We start from the raw sequence: 16,180 nt of genomic DNA on the forward strand, positions 1-16,180 counted from the left end.
GCTGCTATTCCGCCTTCGACCACTAGAGGGGGATATTTTGTTTCTTTTTTTCTTAGGTCAAGAAAGGTTCAGGGAAGGCAGGGAAAATACAGTCCAGGCAGGACAGGACCAGGCAGTCCGAAGACTGTCTCCCAATCCACTCTCTAAACGGTGGGAGGAGTGAGGAAGCAGACAGGCACCCTTTTCACTGGCCAACAGTTAACTGAAAGTTCAAATTTTGCACTTTCCCTGCCTCCCACGTGGTTTTTTTTAGTTCTTAACTCAAATCTAAGTATGTAAGTCAAGTCAATATTTTCCTATGTCAAAATGTTCTTAACTCAAGCCGTTCTTAAGTCAAGACCCCACTGTACATCTTGCATTTGGTCTTCCTCATCTCCCACTGCCTCCCACCTTTTCCACCGTGATTGTCTTTTCCAGGGAATCTTGCCTTCTCACGATGGGCCCATAGTAGGCTAGCCTCAGATTCATCATTTTTGCCTCCAGAAATAGTTCAGGCTAGAATTGATCTAGGACCCATATATTTGCATTTCCGGCAGTCCTGGGTTACCCACAAAACTCACGTCTAGGGCCACATTTCAAATGAATCAATGTCCAATGTCCAAGTTTCCTGTAGCTTTTATCACTGCCCAGCTTTCACACCCATACAGGTTGATCAGAAAAGACAAGCGTGTGGATGGTCTTACTCTTGATCTCCTGCAATAGGTCTTTTACACTTTTCTAATTCCTTCATCGTTGCCCTCCTAGGAGCTTAATAGACTCTTATTCATTTGACCCTTGGGTGTTGTTGGATGGCAGAAACTGTCCTTCCTTCCTTCCTGCTCCAATCCTTTATCTGGAGAAGATAATTAGCAGGAATTTTGGCTGAATTTTCAATCCAGAATCGATGAGAAAGAGATCAAGTGTGCGAACCCCAAATTTTCAGAAGGTGTTGTTGTTATTGCATGTGTTGCATAGGGTTTTGTGAGAAAACCAAAGAAAACAGACTACCTAAGGAGGTATCTCTGGAGGAACCCCAGAGGGCTGAAAGGTTACAACCTTCCCTTCCTGCCTCCCCTCCTCCTCTTTAAGAGTCCAAAGGAAAGCGGGAGTGGGAGGGTGGAGTCTCTCTCAGGGGTTAAAATGAGGGAGTGATAATTCCTAGACAGGCCCGACCAGGGATGGCATGGCAACCTCTGCTTCCTGCTCCGCCTCTGGGTACAAAGCGCACCCTATCAGCTTCTGGCTTGGGCCATCAATGGCACCGCCTCTTCCCCTCCGCTTCCAAAGCACTTGGTGAGTGACAGCTGCCTTGAGGGCGCCAGGGAGGGAAAAGGGAGGGGGAGGAAAAATGAAGCTCGAAGGGAGGGGGGAGAGTCCATCCATCGGGCCCACGTTTTAGGAGGCGTGGGTAGCTCCTGACTCTGGGTTTTCCTAAGGCAGTACTGTAGTTCCCAACCTTGGGCCTCCAGAGGTTCTTGGACTACAACTCCCAGAAGCCTTCACCATTAGCTGTGCTGGCCAGGATTTCTGGGAACTGCAGTCCAAGACTGCAAGTGTTTGTAAGCCACCTAGGGTGGTCGCAAGACCAGATAAGCGGGGTATAAGTAGAATAAATAAATAAAAAATTATAAATAAATAAATAAATAAATAAATCATCTGGGGGGCCTCAAGATTAGGAACCATTGCTCTAAGGGATTCCAGGCATCTGGTTGGTTACAAAGTGAATGGGGCGCAGAGGAACCCTAGAAAGTGCATGAACATGGGAAAAGGGGGGTTCAGGAGATAAATGAGGGAGGACAGACACCTCACCTTCATCCCTAAAGGAAAGACACAGATAGCAGGAAATCTGTGGGATAAATGGATAAACATTCTCACTGAGCTGCTTGGAAGCTGTTGGGGAAACTTGGCCACCCCTGGATAAGGCAAGCATAAGGTAAGGAGCCAGTATTTCTCTCTAAAAGACATGCCTATAATCTTTGCAACTGAGTTGAAACTGAGCGCATCCTAAGAAAGCAGGTTTCTCTGGAGACCGCAATAACACAGTGGAAGGCAGGAGAAAAAGAGGAAGTCCAAACATGAGATGGACTAGCTCCCGAAAGGAAACCACAGGCTTGGGTTTGCAAGATCTAAGCAGGGCTGTGGGTGGAGACACTGCATTCATGGGGGTTGCCATCCTAAGTCAGGGGCGACTTGGCACCACATAACAACAGCAACATCATATTTGAAGAAAGGGATACAAGCCGGTTGCTCCAGCCACATAGAGGATACTGATGGCTGTGGCCTTATAAAACTGAGTTGTTCTCGGAAGTGACTTCACATATCTATAAGAGAATAAATTTGGAAAACTGGCCAAGCTTTGTTGCAACTTGTGCCACTCATTTAGTTGAATTATGAAAATAACTTCTCAAATGTTTTGAATATACTGTACTTTTTTTTCCAGTTGGAAGGCTAGCAAATATCCTTGCTGTATTCTTGAAAAGAGCAATATTTTGGTCTGATTAGAATATATACGTAGCTATGTACAGTAGGACCACAGTATCTGTGAGAATCGGTTCCAAGCCCCCGCTTCCTGCGGATGCTGAAAAATGCAGAACTATCCAATGCTATATACTGTATCGTGTAGTACCTGGCTAACTCTAGAGGCCAAGCCTGATAAATACACTCTAGAAATACATATACATAGGTATTTCTGTGATTTTTTTTTAATTTAGTATTTTCAGCCAACAGATAAGTGAATCAGTGAATACTGACCCCATGGATAGGGAGTCCTACTGTATTTTAAAAATTATTTATGAAACTACTCTGCACTTACATTTGTGGCCAAGTCAGATTAGGGGGGATAACTTGCTAAATCTCCTCTATGCATAGATAATGATAGATATTTGCTGTTAAAACCGAAAATTAGTTTTACGGAGACCCTCGGGCATCTCAGTCAGCAAAAAAGTTAAATAAGATTGGAAGAAGCATGCTTCCTTGCCTCACGGCTGTCATGGAATCTGAGCCTTTTGAAAAAAGAACCTGCAGATAATTATAGCAGACCTGAGCAGTGACATCTTGTTATGTGCCATCAAATCATCCTTTACTTATGGTGATCCTATGGACGAGTGATATCCAAAATGCTCTGTCCTCAACAGCCCTGCTCAGCTTTTGCAGACTCAAGCCTGTGGCTTCCTTAAGGAAGTCCGTCTATCTCCTATTTGGTCTTCCTCTTTTCCTGCTGTCTTCTTTCTTTCCCAGCGTTCTTGTCTTTTCCTGGGAATCCTGCCTTCTCATGATGTGCCCAAAGTAAGACATTCTGGCACATAGCCATGATCAGAAATTATAAGTATCAATCTATTTCTGGTTAACTAACCATGGAACAGTCTGGAGCACTGGTTCTTTAATGCAGAATATGTTTGGGTAAAGACCCCAGGCCCAGAAAGGCTGAGAAACAGTAGCCTTGGTCTGCACTAATCCTTCACACTCTCTACCCTCAGGGTTTGCCTTGCTTTCAGGTGATGGGAGAATTAAACAGAGCACCAGCTGAGTCCCTTGGGGTAGAGAAGGTTCTACCAGACCACAGACAGAAGCCACCATTCAGATGGATTGTTCAGGAGAGCGATGGAGCTGCCACCTCCCTGGGTAAGGGCTCATGAGAGCTGTCTTCCACTTCCAGCTTGGCTTTGCTCCCTGAAGTTGGTCAGAAATGCCTTGGATGCTTTCGTAGTCTTTAGAAGCATAGCTCAGTGGTTTAGGCATCTCGTTGGGGAGCCAGAGTTCGGGAGTTCGGTTCCCCACGGGACCTTCTGGGAGAAGAGCCAGCCTGGGTAGCCTCGGGCAAGCTGCACAGTACCAGAAATACCCCTAGAAGAAAGGAAGGGTGAAACCACTTCTGTGTATTTTCTACCTAAGAAACGCTGGAAACGGTCATCATCAATCGGAATTGACTTGACGGCACACGATGATCATTAGTAGAAGCAGAGGAACATAAGTACAGTGGTGCCTCACTTAGCGATCGCTCCATTGAGTGATGAAATCACTTAGCGATGGACTTTTTGCCATCGCAAGAGCGATCGCTTAGCGATGGACCCTATGGGGAAAATTCGCTTTGTGATGATCGCGGGGAAGTGATCATGGCAAAGCGACCCTTTTTAAACAGCTGATTGGCAGTTTCAAAATGGCCGCCCGCTGTTTTGCCTCGCTTAAAAGGCACCGAAAATGGCCGCCCCTATGGAGGATCTTCGCTTTAAGGTTAGTTTTGAAGCCCATAGGAACGCATTAATGGCGTTTTAATGTGTTTCTATGGGCTTTTTAATTCCGTTTAGCGATGAAATTGCTTAGCAATTTTTTTTCTTGCACGGATTAACGTCGCTAAGCGAGGCACCACTGTAGTGCTGAGTTAGATCAAAGGTCTTAATTCCTTAGAATCATAAAATCATGAAGTTTCAAGGCCATCAAGTCCAACCCCCTGCTCAATGCAGGGATACAAATCAAATGATATCTGCCAGGTGGTTGCCTACCTTTCTCTTGAATGCCTCCAGTGTTGGAGCACTCACCACGTCTTGCAGTCATGGGTTCTGTTGTCGTACTGCTCTAACAGTTAGGAAGTCTTTCCTGATATTCAACCGAAATCTGGCTTCCTGTAACTTGAGCCCATTGTTGCATATTCTGCACTCTGGGATGATTGAGAACAGATCCTGCCCCTCCTCTGTAGGACAGCCTTTCAAGTCTTTGAAAAGTGTTATCATATCTCCCCTCCGTCTTCTTTTATCAAGGCTAAACATGCCCAGTTTTTTTTCCGTCGTTCTTCCTAGGGCTTGGTTTTCAGCCCCCTGAGCATCCTTGTTGCCTTCCTCTGAACTTGCTCCAATTCAATCCTTTGTTCTCTTTATGCATGTTTAAAAAACTTTAAAGATTCAGGGGAGTGGGGCGGTTTTTTCTGATCTACTGCTTGATATAAGAAATCCAGTGGTGAGGCAACCCAGAGGAGATCTCTGTCCTGTCTCATCTCATGGTGATAAATCCCTTTCAATCTAAGAAGCGAAATGGCAAGTACTTAATTCAAGATGGCAACATCGATTTGCTTCCCTTCTCCCTCACAGGTAGCAAAATGATCTTGGAACAGAGTTCATGGCCTTCTTGGGGAGAAAGCATGGAAACGGTGGCTTTAGAGGTATGTCATAAAATAGTGATTTTACCAATATTTGATAGGGAGCAAGGTCAATATTTGATAGGGAGCAAGGACAACGAAAGAATTGATTTCCAATTTACTATTGCTATTATTACAATTATTATTAGGTAGTAAATGTTTTAGGTTTGTATGATTTTATTTTACTATTTAAAAAAATTAAAAAGGTTGCTGTACAGTGAGATCAGGTAGGAGAAAAGTAACAGAAGATGCTCTAAGAGTGGGGAATCAATATAGATCTCCTTCGTGTGAAAGGGTAAGAATGAAAGAACAGCCTTGCTGGATTCAATCAGAGGTTCAGGCAGTCCATCAGAAACAAATGCAATCTAGGAATGAAATTCCTATCAAAATCAGATGAACCAGCACTAGAACTGGGACCCACAAACTAATCTGTTTTTTGTTTCTTTAAAAACTGCAACACGTTTCCTTTTTTGGGGGGGAAACATGTTTGGAATTGTTGGTACATTACGTAAACATCAATATTCATGTTATTTGGTGAACCTTTCCTTCTCACGGCCAGCTCTCTATCAAGAGCTACCATATCTTTCCATGTATAAGATGATACTTTTGTCTAAAATCGTTAGATTAAAAATTGAGAGTCGTCTTATGCACGGAATAAGCTGGGGAGAGAACCAAAACAAGTGGAGGGGAAAGCAGGGATCAAAACGATCCTGCAGTGCTTTGATCCCTTTCCCCCAACATTTGCTAAGCTCCACTTAGATTTCTAAATTTTGGATTAGAAAAGTGGGGGGCATCTTATACACGGAAACATACGGTACTTTAAATTCGCAGGCTAGAACGAGTTAATGGAAGTGCTGGGTAATTATATTTGCTCTGAAAACAGCTTACAGACAGGCGTCGCTGTGGATTTGCGGCTCAGCACACACCTAACACATACAGAATTTATTTTCACAGTTGAGTGGGAAGCTCTGGGTTCTGCTGGAGATACTCCCCGACGTTCACATTTCCTGCCTTTCTTGCATGTGAACTGAGAATTTTCCTTACGAGCCTCTATGTTTTTTTTGAGGGTCCGGTGACCTTTGAGGAGGTGGCCGTGGACTTCACCGAGGAGGAGTGGGCACTGCTGGATCCTGACCAGAAGGCTTTGCACAGAGAGGTCATGGCAGAGAATTCTGCTAACCTGGCTTCAGTCGGTAAGGTATCCAGAGATATTATCCATAACTACAGTGGTGCCTCACTTAACGAGTGCACCGTTTAATGACGAATCCGCATAGCGATCTATTTTTTTAGATCGCTAATGCGACCGCATTGCGATGTTTTAATGGGTAAAACATCGCATTGCAATGTTTTTTGAACAGTTGATCGGCCGTTCCAAAATGGCCGGAGTGCCCAAAATGGCCGCCCGCTGTGTTTTCGCGCCCTGCCCTCGCTTACTGAGGGTGCGAAAATGGCGGCGCTATGGAGGAACTTTGCTGAACGGTGAGTTTGGGCCTTGTTTGGACTTTGTTTAATGCGTTCCTATGGGTTTTTCCGTTCCGTTTAGCGATGTTTCCTCATAGCGACAATTAATCCAGAACGGATTAACGTCGCTATGTGGGGCACCACTGTACTGATAGCTCAGTGGTTCAAATCTGTGGCTACAGAGCTGGAGGTTGGGAGTTTGATTTCCCCTCCACCCCGGTCCTCCTTGGCAGGGGCTGCATTTGATGGATGAAAGGCTCCCTTCCAGCTCTGCAGTTCTAAGATGATGATCATGATGAACACTGCTCACTGTAGACAGTTGATGTGAGAGCAGAAAAATGGATTGTTTGGTGATTGTTTTAATTTGTTACCAAAAAGGAACTAACCAGCCGTTTCACATTGCCCTTTTGTTCTTTTTCTCCAACAATATCTCTTTGTCAGCTTTGAAGCTGCGCAGATTGACATAAGACTACAGTACTTCATTTGGGTGTTTTAGATTTACAATATCTTCCCGTTGCGATGTGTCAGGTTACCTGTTTGCCAGTGTTGAAAGCTACACAACTTTAGTGTTCAGGAGGAAGTTGATTATAGACCGAAATGGGATGGGCTGATAAACTCAGATGGCTGTAGATAGGAATGGTAGAAATGATTGGTGTGGGTTTTCTTTTTTTCTTCTTCTTCTACAGAAGCACTTTTGGGTCCCAAGCCTGAACCCATTTCCTGGCTTGGAAGAAAAGGGGATCAGTTCTTAAGGGATTACAAAGACTGCAAGAACCCCACAGGTAATTGCTTAATTGGGGAATGGGTGTGTGTGTCTTTGTCAGGTATACTGGGCTGTGAGCTGTGTTGCAGAGTTTTGCATTTTGATTCAGTTCCTCTGGCTCTGCAGCAGAAGTACAAGGATTCACAGAGCAGGTAAAGGTAAAGGTAAAGGTTCCCCTTGACAATTTTTGTCCAGTCGTGTTCGACTCTAGGGGGCGGTGCTCATCCCCGTTTCCAAGCCATAGAGCCAGCGTTTTGTCCGAAGATAATCTTTCCGTGGTTACATGGCCAGTGCGACTTAGACACAGAATGCTGTTACCTTCCCACCGAGGTGATCCCTATTTATCTACTTGCATTTGCATGCTTTCGAGCCGCTAGGTTGGCGGGAGCTGGGACAAGCGACGGGCGCTCACTCCGTCGCGTGGATTCAATCTTACGACTGCTTGGTCTTCTGACCCTGCAGCACAGGCTTCTGCGGTTTAGCCCACAGCGCCACCACGTCCCTAGTTCACAGAGCAGAGTAGCTTCAAATTCACCAGAGTAGACCCACCCTTTTTCTCATTATCTGGCACTTACTGGCCGCCTAGAGTGGTCGCAATGACCAGATAGGCGGGATATAAAACAGACAAACAAACAAACAAACAAATAAATTTCAGTCTCAATAGCTCACTCTGAAACATTAGTTGGTGGTGGGGGAAATATAAAAGGTTTGATTTCCTTACAATTGAGCAGATCAAACAGCAAACTAAGAACAAACATGGTTCCTTTGAGCAACAGGCCTCAACAGACTCCCTGCTTCTAAGAGACTACTAATTGCCAGCAGACAACAGAGAAGGCAAAAGGTCCTAGAAGAGAGGCATGACTCTCTTTGAATCAGAAGCAGGGAAGGAAACAATTGGTTAGTGCTGAATAGATTGACAGTCACCCCAGCCCAGAAAGGTCCCTCCCAGCCACACCTACTAGAGGCAGCATGCGAGGTTGCAATAAGTCCAACAAGTTCTTCAGGAAGTTATTTATTTTGGATGAACATCACCCATGCCTCCTGGAGTTCCTTGTTAAAGGAAGTCACCACAGACCATATTGAGGAGGGGACCTTGCCATGGCTGAAATATAGGATGTGATGCTGAATTACATGGTTCAAATGGTTGGGGAAATATCGGTACACAAACAAGTCTTACCTGAACATAACGGTATTTGCTATTGGTCTGTCTTGTTCCAGATTGTCTGTCCTAACAATCTAGGCCTAGAAAGTCTCATTTAGAGGTCTTCTCGTCGTTCATGCCATTTGATGTTCATTCTAGTGGAGTTGATGGAGATTTTATCTGTGATTTGCCCAAATGGCCATCAGCAGTGGCTACTTTAATACACCAGACAATCCATCTCCCACTGCCTCTTTTCTAGGTTCTGTTATTTGAAGGTTAGTTTATTGTGTTGGTTCTCTAATTTGAGGACTTGTTCCTCTCTGATTGATTGTCCCTTTATTCCTGTAGTGTACAAGTTGGAGAGAGAAGGTAAGCTGCAGAAAATGCCAGGAAACCAAAAGCTAGGAGGACCGTCTTCTGACTCCAGCGGTACAGAGTTTTCTGAAACACCAGGGCAAGAGAAGTGTCATCTAGGAAATGAAACCTTCACAAGGAAGAAACCATTTAGATGCTCAGAGTGTGAAAAAGTTTTCAGTCAGTACAGCGCTCTTATTGATCACCAGAGGATTCACACGGGAGAGAAACTATATAAATACTTAGATTGTCGGAGAAGCTTCAGCCATATCTGTGACTTTGTTACCCATCAAAAAACACACAGCAGTGAGAAGCTGTTCAAATTTCCCAAGTGTGGAAAAAGCTTCAACAGGAAATGTGCCCTGATGGATCATCAGAGGATCCATACTGGGGAGAAACCTTACAAATGCTTGGAGTGTGGAAAGGTTTTTAGTCAAAGCAGTTGCTTCACTACCGATCAAAAATCCTGCACAGGGGGGAAACCATTTCAGTGCTTGGAGTGCAGAGAAAGATTTGGTCAGAGTTGGAGTCTTACTGAACATCAGAGAATCCCCACTGGAAAGAAACTATTTAGATGCCCAGAATGTGGGAAAGGCTTCAAGTGGAACTGTGCCCTTAAAGTTCATGAACGAATCCATACTGGAGAAAAACCCTATCAATGCTCAGAATGCGGAAAGAGCTTCAGTTGGAGCGGTAGCTTTGATTCTCATCAAAAAACTCATACCGATGAAAGACCATTTGAATGTGTAGAGTGTGGAAAGACTTTTAGGCAGAACAGTAGCCTTCATTGCCATCAAAGAATCCATACCGGGGAGAAGCCCTTTCAGTGCTCAGAGTGTGGAAAGAGCTTCCGAAGCAGCAGTAGCGTTCCTCGCCACCAGAGAATCCACAGAGGTGAGAAACCCTATGAATGCCTGGAATGTGGGAAGCGCTTTACCCAGAAAGGTAGCCTCATTTACCATCAAAGAATTCACACAAGGGAGAAACCCTTTGAATGCTTAGCATGTGGGGAGAGCTTCAGCGAAAGCAGCAGCCTGACAAAACACCAACGAATCCACACTGGGGAGAAACCGTATAAATGCTCGGTGTGTGGGAAGAGCTTTGCTCACAACAGTAAATTCATCGAACATCAAAGGATCCACACCGGAGAGAAACCCTATCAGTGCTCAGAGTGTGGGAAAAGTTTCACGCAAAGCAGTACCCTGACAGTCCACAAAAAGACTCACGCGTTTAAGCCGTTTAAATGCCTGGAGTGCGGAAAGAACTTCCGTTCTGGTGAAAATTTGGCTTTTCACATTGGAATCCACGCAGCGGGAGCTAAGCAGTTACCAGAGAACTCCACGCCATGTTAGGAGTAGTGGGCACAGTTGGGATGTTGAGAAGGTATCATGGGGGCCATCGCAACAGACGTGTGGTGAGGAGTCCACGTTGTCACACCACACCCAATTCCCAGAATGCCAGACTGAGGAGGCTGGAAAACCACTTGTCCAAGAATGCTGTGTCGGGAACTGACCCCAAACACAGAAAACCATTCCTCTGAATCTACAGTTTTCCGATGTAAAAGCTTACCTTTATAAAACAAAGGCACACCAATTATTTCCCCAGGGACTTCTAAAATTGATCATCATCTCCATCATCAGGTGCCATCTAATCAATTTGGACTTACGGTGACCCTTCTCAGAGTTTTCCAGGTAAATACTCAGAAGAGGTTTCCCCTTCCCTTCCTCTAGGGGGAGCCGTGGGGCTGTGTCGCTGGCCCAAGGCTACATAGGCTAACTTTTCTCTCAGGAAACACACAAGTGTGGAATCATACTCCCAGCCTCTGGCTCCGCAGTCAGATACCTAAACCTTCTGAGCTATCCAGCCAGAGAAGAAATGTTATCTGTCTAGCATAGCAAATTAAAAAGTTTTAATTTTTTAAAACCTATAATAATGACTAAAAAGGAAAGAATTCAATTCAACTGCACCGCAGAAGACACTTTTTGTTTCGTTGGTTTGTGTGATGTAAAAGCACTGCAATTTTCTTTCAAGTAGATTTTGGGGTGGGGTGGAAGAGAATTTTATAGTGGTGCCTCGCTTGACAATGTTAATTCGTTCCAGCAAAATAGCTGTAGAGCGACAACATCGTCAAATGAAACGAAAAAATCCCATTGAAACGCATTGTAAACCCGTTCAATGCATTCCAATGGGCTGAAAACTCACCATCCAGCAAAGATCCTCCATAGGGGCGGCCATTTTCGGTGCCTGTAAAGCGAGGAATCCGTCCTAGCGGGGGGCCATTTTGTACACCTGGTGTCCATTTTGAAACCCGACGATCAGATGTTTTTAGATCGTCATAATGCGAAAATTGATTCCCGAGGCAGGGAACCGATCATTATGAAGCGGATTTTCCCATTTAAAACCATCGTTTTGCAATCGCTTTTGCAACCGCAAAAACCTAATCGTCAAGCGATTTCCTCGTTAAGCAAGGCAAATGTTAAGCGAGGCACCACTGTATTTTTAAAACTCGTACTACAAGCAACTAAGCTTTAGGTAAGAACCGCTAAAGCCGCAGCTCCCAAACGTTATGTTCTTAGATTTTGCAAGAAATATTTTGACCCTTTTAATTGTCATCATCATTATCATCTTAGAACAGCAGAGCTGGAAGATCATTGGGTCCAGCCCCTGCTGGGGGACATCCTTCCCAACCTCCATCTTTTAATGATGGGATCTGCCTTGGGTCCTTTTTAAGGAGAAAGGAAGGGTAAAAATATTTTAAATAAATGAATTCCCCTGCTGAGAGCAGCTCCCAACCCTATGTTATCATAAAACCAGCAATCATATTCTTGGAAGACATTTGATCCATTGTCAAGCTAACAAGAAGGCCCCTTTATTCTAGTTCTAGTAGCCTCCCCTCCCAATTTTTTAATTTGTAATCAGGATATGAATACCCAGTTCTACTCCTTCCCCTTTTATGGGACAGGTCAGTCAGCATCCAGCATCCACGCCACAGCGGCTATAGCTACAATCAGCCTGTGAGTCTTGAATTTTCTTCTGGGGTCTGCAATGAATAATTGCAGCACACTTGTCAGTTGGCCGTGCCCCTTTTGAGACCATGCTATCCCACTGCCCTTTCACATGCATTTTCTGCACCCACCAAGTTCACTCAGCCCTTAGGAAACTCTGTCATGTGTTGTTAAGTCAGAACAGACCTATGGTGGCCTCAATAGGGCTTTCAAGGTAAGTGAGACATTTAAGAAGCGGCTTTATGAGTTTTCCACCCTTCTAGTGAGTTTCTGTCTCTGAGAGGGGATTTGAACCCAGGGCCCCTGAGTCCTAGGCATTGTTCTCAGTACATGTCCAGCAAGGACAGAAAAAGTTGTTTGAAAAATCCTAGTCAAAAGGCAAAAAGAAAAAGAGAAAATGCAGCAATAAAAAGCGAGCACCATAGGATGGAGAAAACATACCAGATACCCACTTGAAAGATTTAGATCTAAAGGGATTTAAGTTTGGGAGTTTGATTCCCCGCTTGTGCCTTCTTGACAGGGCTGGACATGATGATCCATAGGTTCTCTTTGAGTTTTGCAGTTCTGTGATGGTAATGGTGATGATGATTTAAAATGCTGCAAATGGAGCTTTGTTTCAAACCAAAAAGGAACGTTAGAGATTGATGGCTTCGGGAACCTGAACTGTATTACAGCAAAAAACATTTGTTAAATGCATATCTTGTAAAACTACTTTCAAATGAAATGGTTTCCCTGGTTCATGATGTAAACAAGTTTTGCGCTATGCTGATATACAACTAAACTATTTCAGCACTATATCGGTTGTTAATTTTTTAAAAAGACTAGAATCAGCAGATATATGCAACAGAAGTACAAAATACATGTACAACAAAATATTTTATTAAGCCCAGGGCTGTGTCCTCATATGCAGCAGAGCAGGCAATGGGTGGGTGGTAACAAGGTATGTTGTTGTTATGTGCTGTCAAATCACCCCCAACGTACGGCAAACCTGTGAATGAGCGATCACTAAAATGGTCTGTCCTCAGCAGTCCTGCTCAACTGTGACTTCCTTTAGGGAGTCAGTCCATCCAATATTTGGTCTTCCTCTTTTCCTGCTGCCTTAAAAGTGAGTATATAAAGTGGGGAAGGGGGTGTGGCTATGTGGAGAGAAAAAAAATGAGGAAGGGTGGGAGTGACCAAGAACTGTTATTAATATCACCCGTGTGCAGCAGTATCCTCGGATTAAAAAAAAAGAGATCTATGTATGAGTCATAAAACCAGTGTGATCTGGGGCTGCAGTACAGACAGTTCATAAACATGAGACACATCCCCATACTTTTAATTTAACCTGCCTTAACCTGAGACACGTGGTGGCGCTGCGGGTTAAACTGCAGAAGCCTGTGTGCTGCAGGGTCGGAAGACCAGCCATCGTAAGATCAAATCCACGTGACAGAGTGAGCTCCCGTTGCTTGTCCCAGCTCCTGCCAACCTATCAGTTCGAAAGCATGTAAAAAATGCGAGTAGATAAATAGGGACCACCTCGGTGGGAAGGTAATGGCGTTCCGTGTCTAGTCGCGCTGGCCACGTGACCACGGAAACTGCCTTCGGACACAAACGCTGGCTCTATGGCTTAGAGACGGGGATGAGCACCGCCCCCTAGAGTCGGACACGACCGGACTAAATGTCAAGGGGAACCTTTACCTCACCTGAGACAGACTGACCCTGTTGTTATGTGCTGTGAAGTTGCCCCTGACTCATGGGGACCCCATAAATTAGGAATCTCCAAAATGTCCTGCCCTCAGCAGCCATGCTCAGCTCTTTCAAACTCAGCCCTGTCACTTCCTTGAGGAAGTCAGCCCATCTCATACTCGGCCTTCCCCTTTTCCTGCTCCCGTTCACCTTTCCCAGCAGGATGATCTTTTCCAGGGAATCCTGCCTTCTTGTGATCTGCCAAAAAATACAAAACTCTCTGGGAAACTGAAAGGTTGAGACAGGATAAATAAGAGCTAAAGGCAGATTCATCCCTGTTTGTTCCCACTTCAGATCAAAACAAAATAAACTGGCATTCAAGAGATTGAAAGCCGAGTGAGAATTCAAGAGCATCAAATTAAAGGTTTAGTCTCTGCCTACCTTTGTCTATTCCCCCACTGTGTATCAGCTGAAAGCAGGCTCACACCAGTAGACATGACTTGGGATATATCCGTAGGAGTAGATTTCATTATTTAATCACATTGCCATCCTGTCTTCCCGCCGATTAGTTGAAGCAGAAGGTCTCCGATCCACCTCACTTTATCCTTTCCACAACCTAGTGAAATAACTTCGGCAGGGAAAGGATGGCTGGTTCAAGATTTACTTCCTGGCTTCTTAATCTGGGATTTCCTTACTTCATGTCCCTCAGAGCATGGACAGAGTTCCTGCTCCCGTCCTTTGAAGGTGCCGGCCACAGAGACTGGCCCAACGTCAGGAAGAACAACCTTCAGAACACGGCCAAAGAGCCCGAAAAACCCACAGCAACCATCAGATCCCGGCCGTGAAAGCCTTCGAGAATACAGTTGAAATAATATTCATTTGTTCCTGGTTAAAAACTTTAAGAACATTTACTCAATAACACATATGAATGCAGACTAAACTAAAAATACTTAGGAACATTTGTCCTTGATACAGACTAGTGCTTGACAGACTTATAATGGATTCATACGATCTTCTCACCAGAAAAAGTAACACAGAAGTTGTGTCCGATCAACGGAACAAGGAGACTCCTAACTGAATGAAAGACAATTTATAACAGAACAATAACTACTTATTCCATCTGTTTGGCAGTTAACTGACTTAATGGCCATTGTCTAACAGCAGACAGAATCTGATTGGTTACATAAGTTCTAATATGTAAATTACACAATACTGTAATTCTTATACAGATACGTATATAAACATGCTAAGTTGCATCCCCATATATTCCAACATTTTAAACAGTACAGGTGCAGTAACTTTATGGGGCTCCAAATGCCATCACAGGCAAAAGTCTAGGATAATGGGAATTGTAGTGTTATTCATTCCCATCAGCGCAGTTGTGTGCATTTAAACCTGGATCCAATGCCAAATTAGCCGGTGTTCGTATTGATCTCTTTAAGTTATTAATATTACAGATTTTGATACCTTGCTAACGATGTTTATAGGTTCCAGTGTTGGTCTAGTGGATAGTGTAATGGACTAGGACTCAGGAGGCCTCGGTTCAAATCCCCAGCTCTCCCATGGAAACTCACTGGGAGTGTGGGATTGCTAAAACCACTCCTTAAAACTTCACATACCTTTAAAATCCTATTAGGGTCGCTTTAAATCTGCTCTGACCTGATGGCACACACACACAAACACACAAAAGGAGATCTTACTATTAAACAATATTACAAAATGAATGTAAATAATATTACCAAATATATTAATTTCATTGATGTTAGTATTCTTAACACCATTATTAAGTGATAGCAATGATGAATCGATATGTATATGCTATTTACATTATGAAAACAACCAAGTTTAAAATAACTAAGTACAAACTATAAATACTGTGATAATTCCAAGATAAAGAAGGACGGTAGTGGTGATGCTGAGGATGATTAAGTACCGATACAGGGCTTCAAAACCTACAGGTTACATAATGCTACCTGTGTGTGATTTTTAGATAGATGGTTACGGATTATTTCTTTGACTAGATTTTTAGTACTATGTGTGTTTTCCATTTTTGTGTTTTCCTTTTCTCAGAGTGATTTTTGTTTTGCATACCTATTGATCTTCCACTGTTCATAGTTTAAATCTTGTATTTTAATTATGTTAACCACCCTTGTATTGTGGCGTTCGCCCCTCGTGGCCCCTGCCGTTCTTTCTAAACACAGAGCACACGAAGGCAAACCAATCCTCCTTTTCACCTGCTGCCACCAGGTGATCACTAAATAAATCAACATTACTTATGGAAGGATGAAGATGCAGGTCCAAACTTCACTGTCTTTTAAATAAAACCTGTTTATTGATTACAGATGTTTAATTATTAATCATAGATAACTTCTACAGGTTTATTTATTATCAATCTCAACCTCCTATTGGCTATCACAGTTCTTATCACACTCCAATCACACCTCAGATCTCCCAAATACCAAACTCTACAGTATCTCCTTCTCCACTCTCTCTCTCTCTCTCTCTCTCTCTCTCTCTCTGACTCCGCCTCTTTATTACATATCTCTCGGCTCCGCCTCTTAGCAACATCAGCCTGCAACATGAATATGCATGACCACTTAATATAATAAGGGTGAATGCTACCTTGTTTTCAACTTTAAAAATTATCTCTCATTGTTGTAAGCTGCCCTGGGTCCTTTTCA

The 16,180-nt window shown here is 43.7% G+C and overlaps 1 protein-coding gene across 1 annotated transcript; it reads left to right on the plus strand.

The window, feature by feature from the left end:
- Nucleotides 1-1,221: 1,221 nt before the first annotated feature.
- LOC110091605 (uncharacterized) lies at nucleotides 1,222-12,626 on the plus strand. Its single transcript, XM_078388150.1, has 6 exons — nucleotides 1,222-1,272; nucleotides 3,456-3,600; nucleotides 5,061-5,131; nucleotides 6,174-6,300; nucleotides 7,255-7,350; nucleotides 8,821-12,626. Exons 2-6 carry the CDS (start codon nucleotides 3,477-3,479, stop codon nucleotides 10,176-10,178), a joined length of 1,776 nt encoding a protein of 591 aa, XP_078244276.1. The 5' UTR covers nucleotides 1,222-1,272; nucleotides 3,456-3,476; the 3' UTR covers nucleotides 10,179-12,626.
- The last annotated feature ends 3,554 nt before the right edge of the window (nucleotides 12,627-16,180 follow it).

This window comes from Pogona vitticeps, chromosome 2 (genome assembly GCF_051106095.1).
Source record: "Pogona vitticeps strain Pit_001003342236 chromosome 2, PviZW2.1, whole genome shotgun sequence".
Lineage (NCBI taxonomy): Eukaryota > Metazoa > Chordata > Lepidosauria > Squamata > Agamidae > Pogona > Pogona vitticeps.

What these genes read in the sequence shown, in the direction of transcription:
- LOC110091605 (XM_078388150.1), top strand. Translation starts at nt 3,477, where the DNA reads ATGGGAGAATTAAACAGAGCACCAGCTGAGTCCCTTGGGGTAGAGAAG. An exon ending in TGGAAACGGTGGCTTTAGAG is followed by an intron (nt 5,132 to 6,173) that starts GTATGTCATAAA and finishes GTTTTTTTTGAG; the next exon opens with GGTCCGGTGACCTTTGAGGA. An exon ending in TGCTAACCTGGCTTCAGTCG is followed by an intron (nt 6,301 to 7,254) that starts GTAAGGTATCCA and finishes CTTCTTCTACAG; the next exon opens with AAGCACTTTTGGGTCCCAAG.